Source organism: Nicotiana tomentosiformis, chromosome 4, assembly GCF_000390325.3.
Source record: "Nicotiana tomentosiformis chromosome 4, ASM39032v3, whole genome shotgun sequence".
In the NCBI taxonomy this organism is placed as follows: Eukaryota; Viridiplantae; Streptophyta; class Magnoliopsida; order Solanales; family Solanaceae; genus Nicotiana; species Nicotiana tomentosiformis.
This window is the reverse complement of record NC_090815.1, coordinates 38,128,285-38,146,327: the sequence shown is the minus strand read 5'-3', so window position 1 is coordinate 38,146,327 and position 18,043 is coordinate 38,128,285. Positions and strand designations below refer to the sequence as shown.

Below are 18,043 nucleotides of genomic sequence, written 5' to 3'. Positions count from 1 at the left end.
TCGCTTCCCACATTTTGTTCACCACACGGGTCACTCCCACCCTGTCCCCAAATATCTTTATTTCTAATCCTGTCCCTCCTATTATGCCCACGCATCTATCTCAGCATCCTCCTTTACGCTACTTTCATCTTTTGAATATCAGAGGTCTTGACATGCCAACACTCCACCTCATACAATATAATCGGTCTAACCACCACTCTGTAGAACTTACGTTTAAGTCTTGGCGGCACATTCTTGTCGCACAAGATGCCAGATGCGAACCTCCATTTCATCCACCCCGCTCCAATACGATGTGTGACATCATCATTAATCTCCCCATTACCTTGGATTATAAACCCAAGATACTTGAAACTTCCTCTATTGGGGATGGCTTGTGTATCCAGTCTCACTTCAATGTCGGCCTCCCGAGTCACGTCACTAAACTTGCACTCCAAATATTTTGTTTTAGTCTTGCTCAGCCTCAAACCTTTAGACTCCAGGGTCTGCCTCCAAACCTCCAGAGATCCAGCCTAGCTTTAACACCACGTCGCGTCTCGTCAATCAGTACTTTGTCATATGCAAATAACATGCACCAAGGTAGCTCCCCTTGAATGTATCGCGTCAACTCACCCATCAACAGAGCAGCAGCTAATACTAACGAGAGAGCAAAATAGAGAAAACTAGCAATGTAACACACACACACACACACATATAAGAGAGAGAGAGCAATGTTTAATCATAAAACCAAATGGCAAATATAAAAAGCAAAAAATGGATTAATGGTAATGAAAAGAAAACTAAAAAGCCTAAGCAATAGTGTTAGATAGTAATGTAAATAATATGAATTAGTCCTAATCCCACATAGAATAGGAGTATGATATGTATTGTATAAATAGGGCTCATTGTATTATAATTAAACAGAATATCAATAATAGATTTTTCTCCCGTGCATTCTCACGTGGTATCAGAGCATTAGTGAGAAACTTAACGCTGTGCATCATTCCAGCGACTTCCGGGAAGAAAGACCTCGTCGCCGTGCAATTCTCCGGCGACTTAAGAGCTTGTCTGTAACAAAAATCACTTTATGTTGGTGTTGTTGAAAAACCAACACCACCACAAGACTTCTCAGGCTCAGGCGACCAAACCCTAGTCACCTCACAGGAAAACACATTCCCACGCGTCCTCACGTGCCGGAAAAGGGAGAAATTTACCGGCGAGATCTTACCCACATGTCGGTGCGTGAGGCCTGGTCCGGCCAGATTTTGAAAAGGTTTTTGTTGAACAGTCTGATCGCCTAGTAATTTCGAGCCTACCCATACCTTTTTCTTTTTATTTCAATCACTTTGAGATTTTTCCAGCAACTACACAGACTTTCCGGCGGCTACAGTGATTTTTCCGACGATGCTTCTTTTGGATACTCGGGAGATTATTCCGAGTCTTTTCATTCAAGTTTCATCAAATTCCGATAACCTTTTTTTTTTTCGGTGAGTGAACAGTGTTTTCTCAACAAAAAAAAAAGGGTATTCTGATTTGGCATTCCAAGGTTAACGATACAACTTTTAATCAAGAATTTGAGAAATTGGTTGTAGAAAAATGGGATCAAATACTATGAATAGTTGGATGGTTTCTCTACCGGATTATATTGAGTTCCTTCAGTACAAAGCATTTAAACATACATATTCAGAGATAGCTTCTGTTGTTCAAACAAGTAATAGTGTGACTTGTGTCTCCCAATTTTCATCCTCCGAGTCTTGGGTCATTGATTCAGGTGCATCTGATCACATTTTTGGTAACAAATTTCTTTTTACTATTATTTCATGCTCTCAATCTCTTCCAACAGTCACAATGGCCAACGGGTCTCAAACAATGGCAACTGGAATAGGTCAAGCAAGTTCACTTCCTTCCTTACCTTTAGATTCAGTTCTTTATGTTCCCGGTAGTACAGGGCAGATCATTGGTATCAGACGTGAATCAGATGGACTTTATTACCTTATCCTTGCAAAATCACATGGACTCACATCGTGTCTTCATTTAACTTGTCCTGTTACTGATTCACCAGATTTATTACGTAAACGGTTGGGACATCCCCGTTTGTCAAAACTTCAGAAAATGGTACCTGGTTTATCTCACTTTATCCACTCTAGAGTGTGAGTCATGTCAGCTCGGTAAGCATACCCGCTCTCATTTCCCTCAGTGTCTTGATAATCGAGTAGAGTCACCTTTTACTTTAGTCCATTCAGATGTTTGGGGTCCTAGTCGGGTCAAATCTACCTTGGGATTCTGTTACTTTGTCAGTTTCATTGATGATTATTCCAAGTGCACTTGGATATTTTTGATGAAAAATCGATCTGAGTTGTTTTCTATTTTCCAGACCTTCCACGCTGAAATTCAAAATCAATTTGGGGTTTCTATCTACACATTTCGTAGTGATAATGCTCTAGAGTATTTATCTTCCCTATTTCAGCAGTTTATGAACATTCATGGGATTATTCATCAAACATTTTGTCCGTATACATCCCAACAAAATGGGGCAGCTGAAAGCAAGAATAGACATCTTATTGAAATTGCTCGTACCCTACTCATACAATCTCGTGTTCCGTTGCGTTTTTGGGGATGCAGTTCTTACATCTTGCTATCTTATTAATCGTATGTCATCTTCAGCTATCCATAATCAAATTCCATTTTATGTCCTGTTTCCCCACTTACCTTTGTTCTCTCTTCCGCCTCGTGTCTTTAGGAGCACGTGTTTTGTTCATAACCTTACTCCAGGAAAAGATAAATTAGCTCCTCGTGCTCTTAAGTGTGTGTTTCTGGGTTACTCGAGAACGCAAAAAGGATATCGATGCTATTCTCCTGACCTCCAGCGGTACCTTATGTGTGTTGATGTTACCTTCTTTGAAATCAATCATACTTCACAGGTCCAGGTACTCACATAGATATTTCTGAGGTGCTACCGGTTCCATCTGTTGGAGATTCAGTCACTATCTCCCATTCATCTTCCTCTATTCCAACTTCACCACCTACAGCTCCAGTTGCAGCTCCACCACCTATAGCTCCAGTTCCACCACCTAGTCCAGTTCAACCTTCTACAGTTCCACAACTCCTGACTTGTTATCGTCGTCCGCACCCAGCATCAGGCCCAGTTGATTCACGTCCTGCACCTGACCCTGCTAATACTACGGACTTGTCTCCTCTAAGTCAACCGATTGCACTACGGAAAGGTATATGGTCCACTCGTAATCTTAATCCCCATTATGTCGGTTTAAGTTACCATCGTCTGTCATCACCCCATTGTGCATTTGTATCATCTTTGTCCTCTGTTTCCATCTCTAAGTCTACAGGTGAAGCACTGTCTCATTCAGGGTAGCGATAGGCTATGATTGACGAGATGTCTGCTTTACATACGAGTAGTACTTGGGAGCTTGTTCCTCTTCCTTCGGGTAAATCGATTGTTGGCTGTCCTTGGGTGTATGCAGTCAAAGTTGGTCCAGATGGCCAGGTTGATCGACTTAAGGCTCGTCTTGTTTCCAAAGGGTATACTCAGATATTTGGGCTCGATTAAAGTGTTAATTTCTCTACCGTGGCTAAAATAGCATCAGTCCGCCTTTTTCTATCCATGGTAGTTGTTCGCCATTGGCCTCTCTATCAGTTGGACATTAAGAATGTTTTTCGTCACGGTGACCTTGAGGATGAGGTTTATAAGGAGCAACCACCTGTTTTTGTTGCTCAGGGAGAGTATAGTGGCCATGTATGTCGGTTGCGCCGGTCCCTCTATGGTCTAAAGCAGTCTCCTCGAGCCTGGTTTGGTAAGTTCAGCACAGTTATTCAGGAGTTTGGCATGACTCGTAGTGAAGCCGATCACTCTGTGTTTTATCGACATTCTGCTTCGAATCTCAGTATTTATCTGGTGATTTATGTTGATGATATTGTTATTACCGGCAATGATCAGGATGGTATTACTAAGTTGAAGCAACATCTCTTTCAGCACTTTCAGACTAAGGATCTAGGCAGATTAAAGTATTTTCTAGGTATTGAGGTCGCTCAGTCTAGCTCGGGTATTGTAATCTCACAACGGAAGTATGCCTTAGACGTTCTTGGGGAGATGTATCCGAATTCTAAACTTCTATCAGGACAGGGGGAGTCGCTTAGCGATCCTACAAGATATAGGCGGTTGGTTGGTAAATTAAATTACCTCACAGTTACTAGATCTGACATTTCCTTTCCTGTAAGTGTGGTAAGTCAGCTCCTGGATTCTCCCCGTGATAGTCATTGGGATGCAGTTGTCCGCATTATTCGATACATAAAATCAGCTCCACGCAAAGGATTATTGTTTGAAGATCAAGGCCATGAGCATATTGTTGGGCACTCAAATGCTGACTGGGCAGGATCACCTTCTGATAGACGTTCTATATCTGGATATTGTGTTTTAGTAGGAGGTAATCGTGTCTTGGAAGAGCAAGAAATAGAATGTGGTTACTCGGTCTAGTGCAGAAGCAGATCGAGCAATGGTTGTGGCAACATGTGAGCTAGTTTGGATCAAACATTTGCTTAATGAGTTGAAATTTGGTGAGATCAACAAGATGGAATCAAGATGCCCTTCATATTGCATCAAATCCGGTGTTCCATGAGAGAACTAAACACATTGAGATTGACTGTCACTTCGTCAGAGAAAAGATACTCTTAGGAGATATTGCTACAAAGTTTGTGAAGTCGAATGATCAGCTTGCAGACATTTTTACCAAGTCCCTTACTGGTCCTCGTATTAGTTACATATGTAACAAGCTCGGTACATATGATTTGTATGCACCGGCTTGGGGAGGAATGTTAGATAGTAATGTAAATAATATGAATTAGTCCTAGTCCCACATAGAATAGGAATATAATATGTATATAAATAGGGCTCATTGTATTATAATTAAACAGAATATCAATAATAGATTTTTCTCCCGTGCATTCTCACAAATAGTAATAGCATGAATTCTAAGCTCTTGCACACAAAGGAATGGTTTCATGAACATAGGTGGTTCTTATCAGATTTCCCATCAGGACTACTACGACTAGATCATCGCCGAGGCGCCCCTGAACATGCCAGGTTGGTTGAGAAACCCAAGGACAAAGCCAGGGACAGAGAAACAGGAAAGGATAGTTCCTGAGCTTACTGGTAATTCCACATCATAACTTCTCTTTCCCATGAAAATATATGCCCCAAATTGAATCAGCTCTAACAAAGCAGCACTTGAAGGATGTCAAAAATGGAAAGAGATAGGAAAAACAAAAATACTCACTGCTTTGTCAACAGGGATAGCCCATTTGTATCATGCAGGAAAGAAACATCTCCAACTACGCAAAGTACCTAAAAAGAAGCACAATGTTAAATTCCACACGCAATCATATGTGCATAACATACAAAACAACACAAGAAAATCTTTCCAAAACAAAGGTGAAACACAGAGAAAGGAAAATAATTACGCTTCACATTAATAATTTTGAAGATTGAAACTAAGTGATATTCTAATTGCTATAATCCTACAAGTTTCAGAAACTAATGGTTTCAGGAGCAGTCATTAAAAAAAAAAGGAAGAACAGTCTTTGCCAGTGGAGTGAGATATTCTAAAAGGGCAGCCCGGTGTACGAAGCATCTCGCGTTCATGCAGGGACCGGGAAAGGATCGTACCGCATGGGAGTGGTGATGTAGGCAGCCTAGCCTGAAACAAGCGTGTTAGTGGATGATTCCACGGCTCGAACTCATGACCTATAGGTCACACAGAGACAACTTTACCATTCTCCAAGGCTACCCCTTCGGATTGAGATATTCAAACTTATGTTAATTTTCATTGGTGCCAGCCCATTATATCTTACATCACACCTCATCCAGCAAGGGAAAATATTTCCTCCAGGATTGTTCTCAGTACATCCCTTCTTGTCTATATTTTTATTAATGTGGTGCTTATGCTTTCCTGAGCCGAGGGTCTATTGGAAACAGCCTGTCTATCCTCACAAGGTAGGGGTAAGGTCTGCGTACACACTACCCTCCCCAGACCCCACGGTGTGGGATAATACTGGGTATGTTGTTGTTGTTGATTGTTCTCAGTACAAAATGCGAGGGAATAGATCAGCACAGGAATTGCAGAGAGGCGGTTTTTCTTTTGATCGATGAAGCGCAGAGAGAAGCAGTTAGGAGAAAGAAAGCAGAAACACCAACTTTAATGACCACATGCAGTAATGAAGGCAAAAGCTAACACAATGACAGTTCTCTTTACACCCAAAACATTCTCAGTAAGGAACATGAGTATTCTATAATTAGATTTCACTGAATGCAGTGATTTACATCATATACTGTTGTTCCCATTAAATATAACCTACTCACTCTTTTGTTGCATCCAACTGCAAAACCAACAGCTGTGCTGAGCAGACCATCAATACCACTAGCTCCTCTATTAGCGGCAACCTGAATCCAGTGGCATGGTAATCCTGAGCTGAATATGGCTGCATCCTGGGTACACTCTGCCGAGTTACATGCATACATGTCAGCATCACGTATTGGCATGCTGTTACCCAAAAATACAGCATACTCGCAGTGAATGGCTTCCAGAATCATTTGTGCAACATAAGGCTCAGTCAACGAGTACTCAGAATTTATTAGAGACGATATATCCCAGGCTGCCTATTAAACAGGATGGAAAGTCAAGAAAATACTCAAGGCTGTGACAAGAAAGAGTTATGAGGGCAGGACGAATATTAAACATAAGCAATATTCATGGTATAACAGGAACCAGAAACTATAATAATTGCTAGCCGGCCTAACAAGCAATAAACTTGCACTTCTCCCCCTCAAGATGCTTTTAAAAAATAATCATATCATAATTGAGGATTTTATGCAGCAAACATCATATTATTGCATTTTAATAAAATTCCAGGTAACACATAATAGGATGAAGTGCTATTGACTTATTTGCTCATAGCTTTGTCCGATGCTTTGCAATGCCATGCAGGCAATATGTAAAAATGTGAAATCTGGAAAATCAGATGCATTATTAACATTGATAAATAGGTAGATGTACATCTCTATGAAGATATTTTCATATTTGAAATCACATGTGCTTGCCCACGACCACAGACACTCACTCACACACGCAGAGCGAGAGAGAGAAATTCATGGAAATATGTCATCAATAGGAGAAATAGACATATGAAGATTCATGAATTGAAGTATGGAAGATGACGCAGAGTCAACAAAATTACATACCACAGTGTTCAATGCTCGTAGGAAACCTTTCCATTTGCTGCAAACATGTGGTGAACAAGCTGTAATCAAATAATCGGCAAACTGAGAAATTGCACACTGGATCCTATGCGTCACAATATGTGAAGGATCATGACGACTTGGATGATTGTCAACCATAATATATGAACAAGGAAAGCAGCTCTCTAGCAGTTGGGCAACACGCTTGCTTGTTATGCGACTTCCAATCTGTTATATGCACTAACTCAATTAAGTTCCTTGTTTAGCAATCAGTAACTAAACACATGTACCATGAAGCATAGTTTTATGTATTTCTAATCTAACAGAATATATTGCTCCTACTCGTTGAAATCTAGCTTTAGCAATACTACATTCATCTCTGGTGCATCTAGAAGCTTATGTAGGATATAGCCAAGCCGTTTTAGACGATATTCTCTCATTTTATTCTTTGTGAGCTACTTGGTGCGCACTATCAGTTGTGATCATCTCTAATCTCGTCCAATATCTTTTAGCTACATATCCATGTTAACACCCGCATAAAACACTCATCTTGTTGATATGATGGCATTAGATGTCCAACATTCAATTGCGCACATGTTGGTAGTTCTAACAACTATTTTATAAACTTGCCTTTAACTATTAAGTTCTTTCGATCGCATAGCACCCCATAGAACCCTTCTATTTCAGTCATCTTATTTCAATTCTAGATGAGACATCTTCATCTATCATACGATTCTCCTAGACAATAGTATAGATATCTTAATTGTGAGACACCACAATCTCGTCTAGTCTCACTTCTTCTTCCTTCTTCTTGTGATGGATAAATTTGCTGGTATATATTTTTACTTCTATTTATCCGAATTATAGAATGATTCTCCATGATTCCAACTTAGGTTAACTCTAGCTAGCTTCATCAATTAATATAATAAGGTCTGCAAATAGCATGCACCATGAAACCTCATATTGTATACTATTGGTTACTCACTCATAACAAAGAGAACCAGTTACCACTAAAGGAAAATTCCTGGTTCAAACCCACAGCTATACAAAATTCCACTCTATCTCCTCTAATGGTTCTCACACATGTTCTATTCATTTGTATATATATCCTTTAAGGCATTTATATTTGATATGAATTCATTTCTTCTCAAGGACGACAAGAGGACTTCTCTTTGCACCCTGGCATATGCTTTCTCTATACTAAAAAATATCATGTCGAAAGCCTTCTCTTCCTATGTACGTCCATTAATTTTCTTAGCAAAAAAATCACTCTTGTTGCAGATTTACTAGGCATAAACAAATAATATGCATGATCTTTCACTGTTTCAAAAACTTTCATCATATGACTCAATAAGTTTATTGCTGAGATAGTTGTACAACTTTAAATATATCATTTGTTCTTATATATCGAAAGCAACGAAGTCTTTCTTCACTCATTTGATTACACTATTGAACAGCTTAGTTAGCCATGCTAGTCCAACCAGAAGGTTCCACATCATTTTCAGTACCATTGTAGAAATTAAGACAAGACATCCGTCATTTAAAAAGGATAGACACTTTGAAAGATCGAAAATCAGTAATTTTGCAGGAACCAGGAAAAGAATTCTCCAATGAGTCATTCCTATTTCCAATCAAAAAATAAGTTGCTTCAACCTGCCCAGATTTTGTCGGATGGAACAGGCGGTATTTTTCCTATCCTACCATCTATATGTTTTTACATTGTTAGACACTGGCATGAAATGGAAAAAAAGTGAACCTAATGATCTCTCTGCGAAGGAGTCGAGAACCAGTGATAGAAACAGGTTCAACTCAAACATAATGCATACAGCTAGATCAAAAAACCTATCCAAGCATATACCTGGATTATCACATCAGCCTTCATCCAATCCCTGACGGAGTCTGAAAGCAGCATATGATCTAGATGATCGATAAATAGAATTCTATCTTCAAATTCAGGATATGGAACAAAATATTTCCTCAGTCGGAGACCTGATAGAATGTCAACTACAACAGGCCATGAAAGGTGTTTAGCAAGTAGCAGAGCAGCCCATATATCATCCTCCCGGTGAATAGCACCAAGCAATAAAAGGCCTCTATTTGCCTTTTCTATCACTTCCAGAGCTTCCGCCATAGGGGTACCATAATTGCATCTATAAGATTGTTGAACTTGGATATAGCTAGTAAAAGGTACACTAGTAGACATCCAAGAGTCTAACCCTCTCAAACAACTAGGGTTCCACGTTCTTGGACTATTTTCCAGCGGTTCTCGAAAGGGACAGTTGATATGAACTGGACCACTTGGTGAAGTGGTTGCAATATGAACAGCAGAGTCAATGGAGGTAAGTACCATCCTTGCAGAAATATCATCAGTGGGAGTAGGAAGATTGAAGAAGTGCCTCACAAATGGACCAAAATGATTGACCTGATTGATGGCTTGGTTTGCTCCAACATCATGCAGCTCCGGAGGACGGTCTGCCGTAAGTAACAGGAGCGGAACAAATTCTTGACTGGCTTCCACAACCTGTCCATTTCCGTGGAACAGTTAAACAAAGAAAAGACATCACGTAACTAAAATAAAATGTTTCCTTCAAGAAGAAAGGGAACCTCTAAAGAGGATTAAACTTTTGCTCAAACATAAGTGGATGATTGAAAGAGGAATTTAAATTGATGTATAACTAGGAAATAGAAATTTCTCAGGCTGAAATTAAATCTACCCTAGTGCAATATAATATCTAAACTGATACATGCATGTTGGCACAGATATAGTTCAAAGAAGTAGCATACTGGCTAACGGTTGCAGCAGGTATTAAACATCACGTCAATCAGGCTGGCCAGGTTATACAACTTAATTGCGGAATATAGAAATCAAAAATTAACTTTTGCATTTAACATGTAAATAAAGAGGAAACAGAATAGCTTTGTACACTGCTGGAATGAATATGAATATTACGTGTTAGTACTCACAGCAGGATGAAGATTTGAAACTGCTGTGCCTGATGATGTGATGACAACTGCAGGTTTATGAGAACTTCTGGCATAACCAACAGCATGAAATGCAAGTGAGCGCTCATCGATGCATGCAATACAACTTGTAGCAGGATGAGTAGAAGCAGCAATAGCAAGAGGAGATGACCGTGAGCCTGGAGCTACACAAAAATACTAGATGCGGAAGAATCAGATACTTGTATTTCAATTAAATCATATTTATAAAGTTGAAAATAGTCTCACCGTCAGACCAAGTCGAGTGCATTCTTCAATTAGTAGTGACGCCCACAAGATATTTATGTTTGCGCAATCTTGCAAGCGGCAACTAAATTGTGTGTTGTCATTCTGTTGATGCTGAAAACAAGTAATGATTCAGAGTAGTATCTCCAAAGTTTTCAATCGAACATGTTTAAAACAAATGAGAATACATTGTTTCATATAAAAAAGCAACTAGAATGAAAGCCACATTTTCTAGAGAAGGAAAGGAAAAATATTCCTAAAGCAAACATTCAGAATAATTCATGACAACTCTCGTGACGCTGAAAAAAGTAGAAAACTTAAGATAATACCAGAAAAGCTCCATGAACATTATCTAGCCAAGGAACAACTAAAAATTAAAGAAGCAAGAGGCTCACTAATAATGGCTGACAACTAAAAGATAGAGCCTTTTGGGGTTTAAATAGTTTATCAGCAACGAGCATTTCGATGAGTCAAAGCTACCTCAACGAAGGACGAGCCGTTGGCCTTGAAATGAAAGGGACAAATACGGAAGTAACCAGAATGGGTAGAAGAGTGATACACAAGGACAATGGCAAATCATCTTACCTTCAAACTTGAAAATCACAAGATATAAAAGATGGAGGGTGCTGAAGATGCTTTCTTACTGGTAAAATTATTTGGTTCACCACAAGATTGAGAAAAATATTGAATCAAAAGATTCCAAAAGCTAGCTGTCTCGACAACTCAAAGCTAGCTGTCTTTTGTTCCTTTTGTTGTAAACCTGTTCCAAGGTTACCTTATCCAAGATATACTGGCACATGAACACTAAATCACCAAATTAGCTAAAAAGTAGCGGCAGCATCACACGTATCATGGACATTTATCTTCCAGAATCTTCATCCTTGAAGTTTATGTTTAGCCATCTTCTCTGAAATTCTCCCTCGGCCCAATAGTACTATGAAACTATTTATCATTATATGAATAAACAATACTTACCTAACCAGACAAGACAAGAACATTGTATTCTCCAAACATCTCGGCCATAAATCTAAAGAAACTCATCATTCCAAATCATTTCCAAGTTACTAAAAATGCATGCACATGAAACTCATATCAACAACATCTTTAGCACGGAATAGAAACAGAGCATGCTGTGCAATTTTGTATTCATGCAAAAGGCTCTAACTCGTAATATTCATAGATTAGCATACCATGTTGTTGGAAATGGCTAAAGTGGGTGACATTCTGGCGAAGAACTGACTGGAATAGTATGGAGCATCTTTCTGCATGCAGCAAAGGCAATTAGAGAAAATAAGTTAATAAATGAATAAAGCATATCTCATCAGTGATAAGAACATTATTGTTTGTTCTCTTCTTTTGTCTATTTCAAACAAATATGGGGAAGAAAGATCATTTCTTGTTGCATGCAGAATAATTAATGACACTTCAACCACGAGATCATAAAAAGCATCCAAGGAAGTGTAATACCAGGATAAAGGGGATACCAGTTCCAAAGTGCATGGCCCAGGGTATTTCTCGAACAGTTTCTGAAGATTCGCATATACCTATAAAAGGAATTTTTCAGTGGTGTTTCAAAGCAAAAACATGAGTGGAAGTGTTAACACTCATTATCAACAGAGTCAAGTCCTACAATAACCATCAATCTCAGAATCTCTTGTTATCAAATTTAAAGTCTACAAGTACCAAGAATTTATCTAGAAGATGGAGAACAGTGCTTTGTTGGAAAAGCTGTAAAACAGTGTTCAGGCTTGCTCTTTATCAAGGAAGAGTTTTCCAATGTGAAACTTTTTGGTGTGCTTGGGCTGAAATTTGGAATAAAGGGGAGCAGTGAGAGGAAAGCAAAAAGAAAGATTTTGCATTGTTTGACACAGGAGAAGTTGGAAGGCATTAGTTCAGGAAGTTGTGTGGGTTCAGACTTCCCCTCATTTTTGCAAGCCTTCTAGAATAAGTTTTCCCTTTTCAACCCTTACAAAAGGGAAGTACAAAAATGAAATTGTTGCAATTTCTCAAATGGGGTCAAATGGGATACGGAAAATTGTCGGATCTCCCATCATTTCTACTCTCTCCCTTCAAGGCAACACCCTTTTGTCATAGTGCAACTTTAAAACATAGTATTACCATTTGAGCATCTTCTCCCTCCCTTTTATGGACTTCTCGAAGAGTCGCACCAATGTGATTGCTGCAGCATCTTTCTTCTTCAGAACAAAGGTTATGTTCAGCCTGAAGAAATTGAAACTCGGAATATCAGTTGCCCATGGCATGATGGCGTATAAAATGACAATTGTTGTTGTACTCTTAGGTTTTCGGAAAAGCAGATGTGACCAACATAATATTTATTGTTAACAACTCTCTATAACAAGAGCAATAGGGGTCAAATTTAAACAAATAGATTATTATATGGGCATATATCCTTATTATGATACCTCGTATACAACAAGAAAGGTTGTGATATCGCCAATATTATATGAACGTGAATGGCGGGCCTAAAAATCTAAAAATGCACTAGTAAGACGAATTTACAGAAATATAAAATTTGGACAAGATTAGATGATTACGTTAGAAAGAGAGTACACGTAGCACAAACAAAGGATAAAATGAGAGAAGGTTCCCTGATATGGTCTAGACATTTTTTAGGTAGACCTCCAAATGCACCAGTTCGTAGGTGTGACATTATGATGACTGAAGTTCTAAAGAGGGACGAATTAGATCTAAAATCACATGTAGGGAAGTTAACTTAATAGACCTATAGCCTCTCAAAATCAATGCACATTTAGTTGAGAAGAGAACACAAGGGAAGCAAAGGATCCATATAGGCAATACCAACTAATAGGGATGGTGCACTTCGGGAAGGACATTGGAGTGGCACAGAGATGGCAATGACATCCCAGGGAAAAGGAAAACTCTCATGCTGCAGTATAACTCAAAGAATCACAGACATGGAAATAGAAGATTACCTGCAAAAGTGATGACTCATACGCTTGAAGAGCCTCCTCGAAGGTACAGATACAAGAATGCCATGCCACCATTGTAGATAAGATAGAAGCACCTTCAAACTCTTCTAGTTCAATCTACAGTGATAAATTTCTCAAATTAACAATGTCTTAATTTGATGAGAAACTAAAACTGAAGCACAAGAGTAAGTCCATCACATTATTCGAGATGTTTAGTTCAAAACATACGGAACATTTGAGAAAATTAGAGAAAATATTCGAGGCTAAACCATGGCCATGCAAAAAGACTCATTTTTACCTGGGGTATGAAGAAGTAGAATGATCCAACTTCGTGCTTCATGGAAGAAGATATTGTATCAAAACTTAGGTCCAAGAAGCCATAAGCCGCCACTGGTGTTGATTCAACAGCACAACATCTGCAAAAGTACCAGTGTAGTATTAGACTTGATTCTCTTATAGACATAAAACTCACTGTTCCTTCATGTGATTGTAGAAGTGTGGAACCAGGACATTTGTAATTCATCCTCTGTCTTAAGGGCTATCAGAATCACATGCAGTTTTCTGCTGATAGACAGAAAGACGAGATCAAACAGCAACCACGCACTTCATTGGGGATACAAGTCAAGAATTGATCCCTTACAATGATATTCAAAACCATTACCTAAGCACCTCAAAGTTAACATCACACAAATGTTGAATCAAAATTCTCATAATTCTGGAATTGCAACGACAATTTGGGAGCTTAAGCAAGTAAAATGCAATAACCACCTAACATGGAGAGTTGGATATCAATTACGACCTTTATATACAATTTAGATTCAATACGATGGCAAGAACTCCAAGTACTGCTCTCTCCTTTCTCTATCAATGTCTATCTCTTATGGCATTTCATCCAAAAAGGTAGTTTGTTAAAACAAAGAACTATGAAGGATACTACTTAATTTTTTCCTTATCAAAAAAAAAAAGAACGACTATGAAGGATCATATTAATGTTGTGTTATGTGGGAAAAGCAAGCCTTTTATGCATGCCAGGATCATTGTTAACTCACTCTAGTTATGTTGTGTTCAATTCCTCGGAGCAAATGCAGGCCCACACTTATCCACAATGCTCAGATTATGGGATTCCCTTGGCCTCTATTCAATGCTCCATAGCGCTCACCATCTTGATAACAGAAAAAACTGCATATATAAGTATAATAAATGCTCTCCCATATCTAGGTGTAGTACATCTTTTCGCATTTATCCTGAAGACACTATTGTGTGCAATCTTCAGAGCAAATACAGGGTCACACTTATCCTTCATGCTAGATTACAATCACCCAGTAATTTCGTGTCTACAGTTATCCAGCAGCAGCATTTGCAAATCATCAATATTCCGTGTCTAAATTAATCCAACAGAAGCACTCCAAAATCATCTATTTCACTATTAAGCAACCTCATGTGTCAAACTACCTCCAATGAAGCTTCTTTTCAGAGAAAGAGATTCACCTTTAGGAAAGATCGTTGATGCTTTACTGTTGAGACAATATAAATCTTTGCCACCAATGCAGAGTTGACTGAGAGCATCCCATTTTCCCTGATAGAATTCGAAGCTTATAGCTTCAAAACGTTTATACAGTAAAACTGTTTCTTATCAATGAACATTTGAACTAGTCCAGGTCCCCACGGTTGAATCAATTATTACACAAAACAGTGTATAAGTTTCCAGAAATGGATGATTGGCTTCAATGCTTGTAGAGGAACATTCCTCTGACCAACATACTCTAATATCTCTTCCACCTAGTTTCTTGACAACCAGGAAAATTAAATTTCTCAAATAGGGACATGTCTCCTCAATCTTCTATAGCTTATTCTCCTTATATATATTCCATACAAGAATTCCTCAAACAGAGAGGATATAATACCTTTCTCCATTAAAACTCCCATAAGTCTAATTCGACCGGAAGATGTACTTGTTAGTGTCCATTATATTTCTTCAAAATTAATTTTATAATATCACCAACTCTTTTACTTCGTTTTTTTTTTTTTTGATAACCGAGAAATCACTGAGGGCCAGTGTGGCATGGTTAGAAACTCGGCATATAATGGGCCCACCCCTCTGCCATTCTCCACTTAAATACCGTGTTTTGTCTGCAACAGTGTTTGAACCCATAAAGTGCCCCTATATAGTATCACCAACTCTTTAAGGAACACATAACAAGATGGAACCTTGAGTTGCTCCGTTTCCACCAGTAATTGATTTTTATTTAGTTTAAGTTCATCAAGCTGGATTTATATAAAATTCATTCACTGGTAGGATGCAAACGGAACATAAAATAATCAATTATGTTAGAGGTGAAATTGAAGCAAGTGAAGGTGATCTAAAATTACCTTCCAAATTCACCGTACTCTTGAGAAGCAGAAAAGCCCTTAAAGTTGATTGCTGCACCAATTCCAAATATCCCACGAGTGTGACCCAATACAAGTGACTTAAATGTCTGGTTTTCCCTCTCCTTGGAAAGGAAAAATTGTGGAAATACCCCTGATGACTCGGGTTGACAGCAAAACCAATTCAAAGATTTTGTACTGGGAGGAACAGCAACCTGCATATCAGCAATCATCCTCACGCTAATCAAGAAAAAGGATACGCACTATAGAAAAAAAGTACATTGCAACATGAATGCACTCATTTAACAGTTGCCACGTTTGATTGCCAATATGTGGAATCAGTTCCAATCCTATGTGATCCCATGACGGTAAATGTTCCTAGCAAACTATGATCAACTGCTAGTTACAGATGCTGAAGTTTTATCAGATAAACATGCATATAATGCATCCATACACATTTTATAAAAAGTTTGATACGAACTCAGCTGATATGCATATTACATAAATCAGAAATTTAATATGTTCCTTTTCTTGTTGGACCATTTCTCGATTTTTGTGTGTCATCCTTGCACAATGGCTATGCTAATCTTCTCTACATTTCTCGATTTGGTTTGTAAAGCTCTATGATTACCATATATCATACAAACTATAAAGCAATAAGATCAGATTATCCCTCATATCTGTTTAAAGTTCCTTCATAGGTGCACATTGCATAAATTAAGGTGATTTTTTAAAATCTCTAGACAAAGTTGAATCGCATCAAATGAATATATACTAAGTAAATATAGGAGGCTTTTTATTTTCGAAGTAGTACCCGGAATCTAAACATGCCACTAGAACAACAAGGAGGCTTGGCCTTCAGCTCCTCGACAGCCTCCTTAATCTTTTCCAATCCTTGTTCTAAAGTCAATGCTGGAGACAAAGTGCGAGTAATGCAAGTCGAAACCAACAATGCAGCATCCTCTGCTTCCAACACTCTGTTTTCTTGCATTGAACAACGAACTACCTATTCACACATTTAAAAAATACCAAAAAAACTAATAAAACGAAGAAAAAGAAATCCATTAGAAAAAGGATTTACTGACTGTGTAAAGAATTTTTTTTTTACCTTATTAGTGAATTTGATAGTAGGTTATTTACCATTTTTACCATATTATCAATTCATGTTTATCAAGATATTAACTTATAATTGCCTAAAAATTGTAAATATTTTTTTACACCGTGCATAGAACTTAAACTCGAAAAGGGATTTAAGTTATATACACTTGCAGTGTAAAGACAAGTTTTTTACACTATGGGATCATTTGGTAGGGTGTATAAGAACAGTAATGAATATGGTGTATTAGTAATGTTGGGATTAGTAATGCTTGATTATTTATGGTGAGATTATTTCTTATCGACTATTTGGTTTGGAGTATTAAAAATAACATGCATTGCTATATATAAGAATAGTACTGAATAAGGTGTATATACACGGGTTGAAAAATACTACCAAACAAAGGCACTAATAATACCAAAGCTAATACATGTATTATTTTCCCTAATACATTCAACCAAATGACCCCTATAAGTGAATTTTAACCTTTGATAGCAAGTTACTTATAATTTTTAGCAGATTATCATTAATATTTATCAAGAGATTTGCTTATACCTAATAAGTTATCAGTGACCTGATTGTATAATTTTTCTTTCTTTTTTTTTATAAGGTAAAGGTTTTATTAGTTGTATAAATATTTTTACTGCACAGAACTAAACTCTAAGAAAACAATTACTGCAAAATTGTAAAACCTGAAAATTGAGGGTTTTAGGACGGCAATGCAGTGTGAAGCGCCGGGAAATGTGTATAGATAAATGGCTGTAATTGGTGAATTTGATGATTGTACGGCGATTTGGGAGAGATAGTGAACAAGGAAATGTATGAATTCCGGTTAAGCTGTGAGATTTCATTACCGCCCGTTAGAAAATCGTTTGAGATTTTTGAAAGTGAAGAGGATAAGGTGAGCAGTAAGAGAAGATAGAATTAGCCGTTTGGTAAATTTACAAGTAGTTTTGGGGGTCGAATTGGCGGGAGGCTTTTGATTTGGGCTTTATTGTTTGGGCTTTCTCTTAGCCCACTAACCTTCCCAAGAGGACTAATAATGGCTGATTTACGCAAATGTCCCTTTTGTAAGCCTCTGTTTAGATTTGTCCCTTTTTTAAAACTTGTGCAAAGATAGCCCTAGTAAAATTATTCCTTCCCGGCAATGTTATATTTGCGTCCAATATTTGCTAGTATAAA

At 38.1% G+C, this 18,043-nt stretch overlaps 1 protein-coding gene and 1 non-coding gene across 8 annotated transcripts in view; both read right to left on the bottom strand.

The window, feature by feature from the left end:
- The window catches only part of LOC104112285 (protein PHYLLO, chloroplastic), a 29,766-nt gene extending 11,983 nt beyond the window's left edge, over positions 1–17,783 (bottom strand). For 4 of the 7 annotated variants that reach the window (XM_009622159.4, XM_018776362.3, XM_009622160.4 and 1 more), the window contains exons 1-14: positions 17,554–17,783; positions 16,580–16,771; positions 15,769–15,980; positions 13,697–13,814; positions 13,402–13,515; positions 12,566–12,667; positions 11,932–11,991; positions 11,638–11,709; positions 10,451–10,561; positions 10,187–10,381; positions 9,081–9,743; positions 7,226–7,450; positions 6,347–6,643; positions 5,265–5,332 (exon numbers count right to left, since the gene is read on the bottom strand). In XM_009622159.4, coding sequence (XP_009620454.1) covers positions 5,265–5,332; positions 6,347–6,643; positions 7,226–7,450; positions 9,081–9,743; positions 10,187–10,381; positions 10,451–10,561; positions 11,638–11,709; positions 11,932–11,991; positions 12,566–12,667; positions 13,402–13,515; positions 13,697–13,814; positions 15,769–15,980; positions 16,580–16,771; positions 17,554–17,712 — 2,588 coding nt within the window. In that variant the 5' untranslated portion in view covers positions 17,713–17,783. Of the gene's footprint in view, positions 1–5,264; positions 5,333–6,346; positions 6,644–7,225; positions 7,451–9,080; positions 9,744–10,186; positions 10,382–10,450; positions 10,562–11,637; positions 11,710–11,914; positions 11,992–12,565; positions 12,668–13,401; positions 13,516–13,696; positions 13,815–15,768; positions 15,981–16,579; positions 16,803–17,553 lie in introns of those variants that run through there. The other 3 variants (XM_018776365.3, XM_018776364.3, XM_009622162.4) reach the window with 3 other exon arrangements.
- Positions 16,294–16,396, bottom strand: LOC117280565 (U6 spliceosomal RNA). Its single transcript, XR_004511090.1, has one exon. It is a non-coding gene; the product is annotated as a U6 spliceosomal RNA (small nuclear RNA).
- Positions 17,784–18,043: the final 260 nt, after the last annotated feature.